Raw genomic sequence first — 12,444 nt, forward strand, 5'->3', positions numbered from 1 at the left:
ATTTATATTATACGCATAACCTATATTTATTTATATTTATCGAGTATAGGTATCAGATATATCTAATACGTCTAAATTATTTACTACACCTACTATCCATTACTGATAGGTCATTTATTAGACCAATTTAGGTGCAATTATAAACAGTTTACGTAACAATTAGCAAGATGATTGACAACAGAGGAAAATCCAACATATCCACCCTCACGTTTTAGGTTATCCTTCCTTTTCCAGTTCATCGGTCAGCGAATGGAGTTTATGCCTGATTCCTTTTTTTCCCTGCACGCAGTCAAGTTTAATTAAATCGAACGTCCGTCTATGTTTCCGATGTTCGTTCCTTCGTGACGCCGCCTTTCACTTCTATCTTCCCTGACATCCGCTCCTCTTCCTTTTTTCGCAACACTCTGTCGCGACGAAACGGATACCTCTCGCGCCAATCAACGGCTCTCCATCGCCGAAGGTGAACACCAATAACTAGCACCGAGAAATCGACGTTTCTGCTCGACAGGTTCGCGCGAAACGTGAAATTTTCACAGGTGAAAAAAGCAGCGACGGGGAGGGCTTCGATGCAGCCACTTTCATCGAAGTAGTTTAAAGGCGTTTCTCAACGCAGTCACGAACTTAACGTGAATTAACCCCTTGCTGTATGATAACGAATCAGACTCGTGCCACAGATTTTTCTCAAGATCTGACAAAAACAGTTGTATCATTGATAAAAATGAATATCAATTCCAATTTTCGAATTAACTTACAAAACTGAAGATTGCCAAATTTCATTAATCTAGAATACGTTAACCTTTCTTACTTGATACAGTACTAAAACAGTAAATAGCTGATTCTTAGGTGCATAGTCGTGAAAAGAAATCATACGTCAAGGGGTTAAGGCAATGGAGGTGGTTTGAAAACGTTTCAGTCAAATATAATACAGGTTAGTCTAACGAGTACCACAGTCAATTTGAAGAAAATTAAGAAAAAGTGATACCATAAGAGACTATGAGAATATTTAACTCGAACATAACCTATATCCACGTCACTGAGGTATATAGAGCTGATAAAGAGACTTTAAAAAAATGGTCGAAAAGATGAAAGATAGCCGCGTTAACCGTTTAATTTTTGTTGTGTCTTTGATCCTCCCAATAGAGGATAACGGAAGACTCGTACCCTTCATTGTGCCCGTGACTGTCGCGGCGGTGGTCCTCGGTCGGGACAAACAGGCTTTAGGCCACCAAGCCTATTTGGTACACGTGTCCTAGCACGTTGAATCTCGACAATTCTCCCCCTTTTGGGTCGAAGGAGAGACCGGGCACGTGACCAAAGGTTGACACGCTCCGGAACGTGGCCACCGCGCCGTTGGGACGACTTCAGGGTACCAGTAAGTGCCAGAAAGCAGGGCGCAGGGGGGGAGGGGGCATGAAATTCTTCTCCGTAGGTCCTCTGCTTCCTCTTTTACCTCCTCGGTATACTAATTTACGGAGATAATTAGCGTAGGTACAGGTACAGGTTAATTCGAGTTTAGTTGGTACGCTTGTAATATTACACATATAAATTGTCATAGACAAATGTGAATAGTTTCATTTGACATTATGAAAAAAGATCAAATTATTGTTCCAACATAGTACAAGGTGGTCCGTATATGTTATTTAACCAGTTGGAAATTGAATAACTTTTTCTCTATTATACGAGCCGTTTAATACGAAAGTGGTGTAAGTGAAAAAAGTCGAATTTTGGATAACGAGGAATAAAGCAACAGTTGCGTGAAATTCAATAATATGAAAGAATGTTACATCTCTTTTATGTAAGCCACTATACAGGGTGATTCTAGCAACTGGGACAAGCTGTAGCTCTGTTCCAAAAGAAGATAGAAAAAAAATCGTATAATCGATAGAAAGAAAACCATTGCACTGTTTAACCCCTTAACCTATGATTTCTTTTCTAACTAAGCATCTAAGCGTCAGCCATTTACTGTTTTACTACTTCAGTCTTGCAAATTAAAACGAAATTTAGGATTACAATCAATTTTTCTTACTAATATAGCTACTTTTCTCACATCTTGACCATAATTTCTGCCACGAGTCTAACACGTTGTTATAGGTTAAAGGGTTAATCGAGCTCTGTCTTTCTATCGTACGATTTTTTCCGAAAGTGTATCGGTGCACTTGTAAAGTACAACTGCACTTTCTCTTTCATGAAACCACAAAATTTTTTTTACACTAATTGACTCTTCCAGTAATTCTGCAAATAAGAAGCATAAGGTAAGATCATTAAACACTCGATACTTTACGAGATATTACACTTTTTTCAAAAATTGACAGCAAATACTCAAACGTTTCACCATTACATTCTCAACGTTTTTTCATACTCTCGTTCAAAACTATTCCAGTTAACAAATGCGACAATTAGAAGTGTGCGAGAACTCGAAAATGTTGGGAACGCGATGCTCGGAACGGGTCGGGTCGGGTAACATCTCGTAAAGTATCGAGTGTTTAGTGACCTTATCTTGTGCTTTTTATTTGCAGAATTACTGGAAGAGTCAATTTATGTGAAAAAAAAAGTGCAGTTACACTTTCGGAAAAAATCGTACGATAGAAAGATAGATCTCGTTAAACAGTGCAGTGTTTTTCTCTACGATTTTTTTCTATCTTCTCTTGGAACAGAGCTACAGCTTGTCCCATTTGCTAGAATCATCCTGTATAGTTATACCTTGAGCTAATAATGCCATTTTGCTCCAAAAATCAAGGTATATGTGTAATCATTTTATTCAATACACCATTCGAGTGTGTGGTTCTTACTTATCTTGCCATCCGTTGAAAAACTAACGAAGATATCCTTACACGACTTCTGCACAAAACAGAACGAAGGTCGAGCTCTCGAGGTGTGGCGTTAAAAATTGACTTACACCACTTTTGCATTAAACGACATTAGTATATTTTAAAATTTTTATTTCAGATTTTGAAAATTTGTTGTTTGGAAATTTATCGCGGAAAGTGTGAAAACGTTTGTTCAAATACACTTTTAAACTGTAGTCAAGGTACAGTGGTGCTTCTAAACTGTAGAAACTACCACTTTGCAAATTACAATTAGCGCATAACTATACGATAATGGTTTTCAACGAATAATCGAGATATGGACAATTGGTTTGAAATTATAGTCACCCTAAGTTTTCATTTGCGTTTGTATTTGAATATTACGTTTTAGGTAAAGGCTTTCCTTCTTTTTCCCACATCCTTCAGAACCTATTCTTTTATCTTCCCCAGTCATTTTTCTCCCGTGTCCCTTCTCTTTGTCCAGGACTCCTCCTTTCTCGCTCTTTCTCATTCCAACATGGCCTCTTTTCAACGTCAGACCGTCGATTGGCCGCAATTCAGTGTCGCGTCGTTGCACACAGTTTGCGGCGGTGAACGTCAATTGCATTGCTCCGCATATTTCATTTCAGGCTGGTCCACGACCTATCAATCGCTTAAAGGGATTCTAACGATAATCTTCAGAGGAAAAAACTGCCAAGTGGTCTTTCAAGAGGGAACAATTTTCTGCAGTTTCACACATCTTGTTGCTCATGTTGAGAAATTGTTCATTGAACATTATACTCTTCATACAAAACAATGTTCAACTACTTCGTATAAATTTTTTCAAAGTTTCCTATGGACAAAATTGTAACGTATAGTTGGGGCCACGATATAGCGAGGTTGTAAATTAAACTCTCAAGAATCGGCACCGATTGATGTTGCGGCACTCAAGGCCGTGTGTTGCAGTCTGTTTGAGGGTTCCAACAATAAACGAATGGTAGCATATGATTTGGTACTTCAAGTAGAAAATGGTATTTCATTTACAAATGGAAAATATGTTAATATTAAAGCTACACAATCTGTTTGCATTTTCTATCGGTATATAACACGAGTAGATAAACTAAGATGCTAAAGACATCAATAAGACCTTTACCTGTAACCGTACTTCCAAAAGCGGCTTCCCCCAGAGGGAGAAACCTTAATTTGTCCTAGCTGCATGCAGTTTTCAGTAAATATATTAGAATCAGTTGACTTTCGCTGGATACAAGAATTCTTCGTGCGGTCCTGACAATGGTTTCAAGTACTTATCTGCTCGTATCTCTGTCAATTTTCGGGTCCTGGCGGCTAAAACATGTTTACTTTGAGTAATTTTCAAATTTACGACCTCGCTATATCGTGGCCCCGACTATATCTACTCTGTGCTTGAAATCATTTTTCTACGGGATATACTCAAAAATATTGTGTATTGAAGTTGACGAATGTTTTCAAGCAATAAGGTAATTAAAAGTTAACGTAAGGAATTATATGAGAAAGAAATGAAATATTGGACGAGGATATGAATAGTTCATTAATGTGAAAGTAAAAACCACGTGAAATATACTTTAGTTCGAGTGTAGAAATTTAATTATAATTTTCTACGTTTTTCTATATGTTAAAACAACGCCGTTAAAATTCACGATAATATGAATAGTAGTATTTTCATGCAATAAACTCGATCCCCAGAATAATTGAGACTGATTCAGCATCCGTCGGACAAGATCCCTCCATCAAGTACCTTCTTATAATCCTGGACAGGTTTTCAGATCAGTCACGGGTTCCAACTTCTTAACAAGAGTTCGCAAACCAAGATGCCTTGGTACCCCAAAATGTATCTCTTCCTTTAAAAACCTTCAGAAATGTAACAATATCTGAAACAGTCTCGCAGTTCTTTTTCAAATGAAAAATTCCACATTTGTAGTATTACTGCTAATAAAACAAACTACACTAATAATTCACATACAAACCGTAAACCTCTAATTTTAAATCACTTTTGGTCCATTCACGAATACGATTAATATCAGCTCGAAGCACTGACACTTTCCAGTTCATTTCACGTGCACATGCAGTCGCAACTGACAGATGCAACACGAGCAAAAAAAAGTATCACAGAACAAGGAGACGATTCGCGGAAAAAGCTCGAGTTTACATTTCCCAAACCGCAGTTCAAACAGATTCGCGGCTCAGAAGGCGCCGCTTTCACAGAGAGACAGAACCGCTTCCTCGTAAACGTATTTGACCAATAAATAATTTAGCAAACAAATTGATCCCCAGGGACTATAAACAGATACTTAGAGGCACGCGTTCCACTCTGCACCTATACAAGAGAATCAATTGACCGGTTTCGATGTTAGGTTAACCTATACGCTGACTGGACAATACATAACCTACTAACCATGAAACCCCTACTGTGAGAACCGAAGTGGGACCCGCGGCGTGAAATCTCTATTATCGAGGGGTTGGTATGGTACCCCGTTGTTCCATGGTGGTTGTGTGTGTATTCTGGCCGGACTGGTACTGACAGTGTGGTACCCCTCGCCTCCTTCGAAATAATGTAATCGCGAATTAAATGTTTGCTCGGATATCAACGATCTCCCGGCATTTCTTCTACGCAGAAAGAAACAAGATACTCTTCCCTTCGACGTAATTGGCTCACTTGCAGATGGACCGGATGTTTTTATAAGTTTAGCAGTAGAAGAGTTGACTAAGGTAGTACAATTGAGTAATAGAAAATTATTGTAACGCGTATGATAACATTTTCTTTTAACTTAAAAAAATTCGAATAACGATAATATATGTTTTAAACTATTTGTTTGGACAGATCGATTTGCATTGGTTTCACGGATGGACCGAATAAGGCGGGAAAAAATGATAGATCATGGAACATGATCTCAGCCCAGGTCCCCCCCACTCCTGTGGGTACGTGACAAATTGAGATAAATAATCGTTTGTGGAGACACAATGCTCACTTGAAATTTGTCACAGCGATACTCGAAACGGCACGCTTCGGGACATTTGCGAATTGATACTCGTAAAACCAATACTCGAGTCGCATCTGGTCCGCATCCTACTCTATTCCAAGATTTTATCAATATTCACTCTCGAAGAATTGTCTGTTCGATTAATAAATTAATTCTGTTATCCACTGTGGTTTCACTGTTGCAACAAATATTGCTATTTACTTTTCTTGTATTTTTCAGATATACAACAATTTTTTAAATAAGAAATTCTCGTCCAACTGGAATCTCCTTTGTAAATTAACAATGTATTTTTTTTACTTGTTTATTTTTTCATACTTTTTATGCCACCTAGAAATACTCATACCGTTACTATTATCTGTCAGATGGGAAAAACAATTTCATTTGAACAAAAGTGAAAATGAATTGTACTCTTCCTATACATCGTGTTACATATCAGACAAACTAACCTCAATTTACCCTTTTAGATAGCCATGAAAACGTCGAAAATAAATTCACCAAGGAGCCCACTGTAGAATTCAATCACAACCACAGGATAACATCGAAATATGCAAATTGAACGTGAAAAGGGCCCTGATTCTTTCATCCTGAGCGTGTTCTCATACGTTCCACGGCTAATCCCAATTATGCGCGGGCGGACCTATCGGCGGTGTGACAATATTACTTCGCCCCAGGAGCAACTTCGATGACTAGACATTCGTTTTCCTGCCAGAGTGGCGACAAAACTTTGCCAGTTTGCCAGGTACAACCCTAGCGAACCAGCATTGTGATCGTATTAACACCTTGCATAATTGCATTGCCACCAACGCCGCCGCGTTTCTCATTGTGTGTCCGTTAAACACGTCTCATTTGAATATTGGCCCATTCAACACACTGTCTGGCTCTCTTTCTCGGTCTATGAAGCCCGATCGCTGATAAAGGGGATCCTATGCACCGTGGTGGATCTCTCTGTACTCTTTCTCAGGCTGTCAGCTTCCTTCGACTATGCACGATTTAAGCTAGATAACATGAATTTGATATTAATACGCCGGACAGGATAATTGGTGGTACAGTTCTATGAGATAAGTGGTTTGGATGAGATATAGATAATATTTGGATTGCTTCTTAAGGTAGTTTGCGAAATACTGGTTTCATTTTTTGTATATGTATCATTTTTAAGTATTTTAGTTTGTTGCTTAATTTGAGAGACAGTGTGAATTAGGTTTGAAGTGGTTCAGTATTCAGACAATAGGTAGAATATTGTTTTTAAAAATGTTGCTGTTAATTCTCAATGACATTTTTTTGTTTGGTATTTTAAAACACTGGAAACATGAGTATGAATACTAAATTAATTTTTAACGCTGTAGGATATAATATTTGAATATTTAGGTTTGGTGAATCATTTGTGAAAGACTGTGAACATTCAGTTAGTATTGAAAGAATAGTCAAAACTTTCAACAATAAATCTCTTATTCCCTACAATAAAATTTCCAATACCTCAATATCTAAACAACAACTTCAGCCTCTTTCTGAGTATTATTAACTTAACTCCTCAACAATATTTTTGCATTTCCCCAGAATCAGCCAAGAAAGTTCCCGAAAACCAACAAACAAACTATTCACGACCTAAGAAACACGGAATAATAATCTCCATGTAAACTAGTATCGTCTAAAGTCGTTTTAACCTCTCAACACCCGACTAATCCAGCAAAAAATCCACAGTAGCCGTAAAAACCGTTCTGTATCCTAAAATAATTCCGTGGAAATTTTTAAATTTAAGAAGAGTTCCTGCCGGTCTCCTGTTGGTCGACCTGTCGCCAAATTAGAGGCGTCCACCCCCACCTATCGAGCAGTTCCACCGTTGCAGGTAGCGGGAGGGTGGAAAACGATAGAAATAAAATTTCAGCCAGGCAGTAACAATAAACCGCAGCGCTCTTGGGGCAATAGTAGTGGCGCCGGAAGAGTCTGAGGGTCGGTTTCATCCTGGAACGTTTGTGATTGGTCGAGATACCCGCCCAGGGGTTGCATCGATCATCCCCTTGGAGCTTCGGAAATCTCTGGTATATAAAGCAGCCTCCCCAGGGACGGTGACGATAGTTTAACTCCTTGCTGCCTCGTGCACCCTCGTGAAGTGACTCTGAAGAGGCTGGAAAGTTGCCTCTGATAGGATTAATTAAATTACACTAGAGTTACAGGGAGGTAGAGTCGTTCCTCACAAGTGATTTTTCGGGGAGGGACTTTTAAGGAGTCTCTGAGGGATTAAATACTTAATAGACTGACTAAACGGTTGCAAGTGAAGTGATTAATGAGCTGGTGAAGAGAAGAGGGAGCCATGGCTAGCCATTCTACCTATGAGTATGAGGATAGGGGTCAGAGGATGCGACATAGGGTTGGTACCACTTCTAGGCCTGCTGATTCCACCGTAGCCTGCACCAGGTGAGGCTTCTAATGAAGAACTGGGGCTGTGCTGAGGCTCTACTGTGATTAGATTCTAAATTGTTTGTAAAGAATGGTCCATTGTTGGTGTTTGCCCATGGTACCCCTTTAAAACTTAATTTCTAGATCTGTAAATTAATATTGAGGATTATAGGGAAATTATCATTTATTGTAATTAGTAGGAATATTAGTAAAAACGAAAATTGAGGATCTGAGATTTTTGGTGACATAGAGGTGATTTTGATTCCAGTGGCCAGTATTATGTGGGCCCAAGCAGCGACATTAGTGAGGAAGACCTTGCAGACCTGCCTTCCTGCGTTTACGCGGGCAGATCCACCCAACACGTCGCTCACACCTCCTCACACACTCATTCTCCTCTCCATTACCACATGCCTGTTTCTACACCTGGTAATCACAGTAAAAATTTTACAAATACTACTTTAAAATTTAAATATCTAAAATATAATGTAAAATATTTGTCATAAAAATAGTTCAGAGTTGATGAAAATCTGAATTTCAAGTTAGAACACAGATTTGTTCGTTTCTTTGATATAGGTTAGGTTTTAGATATAAACTTATTGAACAAATTAAATTTGTTGCATTTCTTCATATTTTAGATCATAATGATACAGAGATAAATGGTGTAGAAGAGGGCTACTATCCAAATGGCAGTCCCTACAGAATCCAGCGGCACGCCGCCAACATTCGCGAAAGAAAACGCATGCTGAGGTGAGAAATTATTCCCAATGAAGCCATCTTCACCCTGAAGAAACCAATAATGACAAGTACTGAACCATTAGAATCATTCACTTTCATCTAACCTCTTCGTCTAACCTCTTTGTTGAATTAAAAAACAGAAATTTCTATTTTATTTATTATATTTACGACAATGAACCAATTATGCAAAAGGATTCAGTGAACGGTCAAGCAGGTTGTCAGTGTGATTGCGATTTTTAGCAGCATCAACTCGGCTTTCGACGAGCTACGAGTTCACGTACCAACGTTTCCGTATGAAAAGAGGCTATCGAAGATTGACACTTTGCGCCTGGCTATAGCGTACATTGCTCTACTTCGAGAAGTGTTGGCCGCCAGGCTCGATCCACTCACTTACGTCGAGAGGTGCCTTAGGGGGGAAATAAACGGTGAACGTGCGGAATGGAACACCAGTGGTGAGAATGTTTAGCGAAAAGTACAAACAAACTTCACTTTGATAAGAAAAAAAAATAAGTGTTACAATTATAAAATTAAAAGTAGACTATTATACCTTCGTGATTTCATCTATTTACTTTCGCGCTCCATCGCCAGCTTTATTATATTCTATTCAGTATACCACATTGTCAATATAACCTCAAAAATTTTATTTTATATTTTTTATCCATCGTATTAAATATTCCAAAAACGTAGAAAATTACCTGTTGAAAATAATGAAGTATTTTATTTATAGATCTGACTGCACGTTTGTCATGGATAAATTGGGAGAATCTAGGCGTGAATCCTAATCGACGATCGGTTCTAACCACACTCGCCCTGACGACGGACAATATGAATTAAAAAATGAAAAAAACGTAAAGGATAACCGCAGACGAATTCTCCTTTTCTTTGTAAATAAAACCCAGTCGAATAGAGAGTGCCAAAGGACGTTATACATAAATGTGTATATTATTTCAGTTCTAGTCTGGACGTGCAATACGAGCGATGATATTATATTTCGTATTTCTACGTACAAATATAACGATGATATATATTATACGGACACGCGTGTACATGTAAAGTGGGAATAGCTATTCTAGTTTTAGTATTTTGTTTGGAATAAAATCAACGCTCGTGAGGAGCTACGACGATCTTGTGTTTCATTGGAATACCTCTTTACTTTACCTGTAACCTAATATTTGATTATGATTTATGAGATTCTGATAGTAATAAAAAAAATTTCAACTAAGATTGAAAATTAGTTATTTTCTAATTTTGAAAATATTACAGATTAAAATTTTAAGAATTTTTGCAATATTTATACATTTCAATGAAAATTAATATTATACAATTAATTAGCGATATGTGGTTAGGAGTAAAAAATTGCAATGTCAAAATGACGGTAAAAATTGTACCAACGGTCGATCTAAAACAACTTTTTATTTCTCATTATTGTAACTTTCTATAATTTTCATGGGATTATAATAATAGATATAATTGTATTCTATACGATAATTATTAAAATAGTTAAAATTATCAATGTATCGTTCAAAAGTTAATTGTAATAATTTTATGTAAATTATCGAATGAAATTACCGATCGTATGTAATTATCAGGTAACGTGTCAACTTACGTTATCATCGACCACAAATCGTGGTTACCAGATGACACTATTGTTCCTTTTATTCGGTTAGGGAAAACAAAAGACAGAACAGGTGCCGCCGGCGAGTTTATCGGTTATGTTTCTATCTATCATTCGTAATGTGACATGGACAGTTTCGTTTTATTGGCAAGTGTTTTCCAAGAAACCATAACATTTAACTTTCCACACTAAAATTCCTTTAAACTTCTCCACGATATAACGATAATTAATATCTTCAAATATTTATATTTAAAAAGAAGTGTTTAATTTATTCGTGAATCTTCAGTGGCGAGATCACTGAATCATCAATATAGTTTAACAAGGGCAGAAAAAATTAACATGTTAAGTGTATAAAGTGTTAGAATAATCGAATAAATAGAAATGTTGAAAAGGATGGTATTGAAACAAAGAAGGTTGCCCGACAATAAAGAGGATGACGACGTGAGTGTGATTGCTGTAATAGGAAAAGAAAACGATCAATCCACGATGCAGCAGCCAGATGAAAAATTGGATGAGAAACAAGAGAGGTGGCAAGTGTTCGAGTTGAGTGACGAACGATCCAAAATGGCCCTACGGAGGCAGCTTGATCTTGAGGCGTTATCGACCGAGCAGGATAAAGTGGCAGATGATTACGAAGAAATGGATATTTTGCAGAAGATTCCTCCTGGGACTATCATAATTAAACAGGAGAGAAAATACAAAGGCGACAGTGATTATGTAAGGGATTCGACGGAGACGAGCAGTGGTGGATCAACTTCTGGTGGCGGGGCTATTAAAGTCAGAAAAATTCATAGAGTTACGAGAAAGAAGTAGGTATTTGAAAAATATGGAAATAAAAATTTCGATTCTTTATATATTTTAAAGGATTTATTGAGAAGGCAGAGTATAAATTGTGCAATATAGGAAATTTGTAATTTTCAAAATATTGAAATTAAAACTTTTAAACATTCAAATTTTTAAATGGTATAATTTTTGAATATTGCAGTTTTTTAATATTCCAATTTTGAAATTCTCAAATATTCAAACTATTGAATATTCAAATTTTTAAATTTAAAAAATTTTTTATATTTCCAAAAAATTTATTGCAGTCGTGGTCCGACGGAAATCAGACGAAACCCCATACGCGTAACGAAGAAGGATTCTGACAAAGATTTCCCCCGACCAAGACAACGTTTACTCTCCACAAAACAAAAGGAAATGCTCCCTTATTCCGAACTCAGTAAACGCGGAAAATCGTCCACAATGCCGTACATGAACACGAGATCCGTTACCAGAAAAATGTACAACGTGGGAGCGACTTATCAAGCACCTACGATAAAGGATGAAACAGAGTGGAAGGAATGGCCTGTTCATGGAATGCACGAGAGACCAGTGTTCCATCCTCTGGGTCTGGCTGCAGAATATTTGGGTCGTTATTTTGCAAGTTTGGATGGCTTCTCTTACCAAGAAATAGTCGATCGACCGGACATAGAAGTGGTATCTGTGGACCCACACTGTGATTTCCTACCTTCATCCACAGAAAAAAAACGAATCAAGAAAACCAAGCCCAACAAAGGCTCTTCTAATTCTAAAAATGTTGAAACAACTTCTGTAGAGTCATCTGAGAAGAATAAGTCATTTGAAAGTTGCATGCATGAAAGTTTCCATTATGTACTTGGCTACTGCTCCCAACTAATGACTCCTACATACAAAACCAACGTGGAAGGCAAGATCAGCATACTGAATAATAATATTTCCAAAGAAACAGACAAACAACCTTCAATAATAAGTATCATGGAACAGAATTCCAAAAGTGAATCATCTGTTAATTTTAAGGAGAATTTACAGAAACCAATGGAAGAGAACAAGTTTCTGAACAATTATACAGTGGCCATGTTACCTCAGAATATTAAGAACTTCA

At 37.4% G+C, this 12,444-nt stretch overlaps 2 protein-coding genes across 2 annotated transcripts in view; both read left to right on the forward strand.

Annotated features, from left to right (window-relative positions):
• Positions 1 to 8,108: 8,108 nt before the first annotated feature.
• Positions 8,109 to 9,813, forward strand: LOC108580380 (basic helix-loop-helix transcription factor amos). The gene is made up of 5 exons (XM_017944116.1): positions 8,109 to 8,212; positions 8,463 to 8,620; positions 8,830 to 8,941; positions 9,170 to 9,381; positions 9,657 to 9,813. Exons 1-5 carry the CDS (start codon positions 8,109 to 8,111, stop codon positions 9,761 to 9,763), a joined length of 693 nt encoding a protein of 230 aa, XP_017799605.1. The 3' UTR covers positions 9,764 to 9,813.
• A 1,124-nt stretch (positions 9,814 to 10,937) lies between these two features.
• The window catches only part of LOC108580276, a 2,619-nt gene continuing 1,112 nt past the window's right edge, over positions 10,938 to 12,444 (forward strand). Inside the window, exons 1-2 of the mRNA XM_017943987.1 lie at positions 10,938 to 11,353; positions 11,633 to 12,336. Of these exons, the coding sequence (XP_017799476.1) occupies positions 10,938 to 11,353; positions 11,633 to 12,336 (1,120 nt within the window). The remainder of the gene's footprint in view (positions 11,354 to 11,632; positions 12,337 to 12,444) is intronic.

The sequence above is a fragment of the Habropoda laboriosa genome, unplaced genomic scaffold (genome assembly GCF_001263275.1).
Source record: "Habropoda laboriosa isolate 0110345459 unplaced genomic scaffold, ASM126327v1 scaffold9, whole genome shotgun sequence".
Classification (NCBI taxonomy): domain Eukaryota; kingdom Metazoa; phylum Arthropoda; class Insecta; order Hymenoptera; family Apidae; genus Habropoda; species Habropoda laboriosa.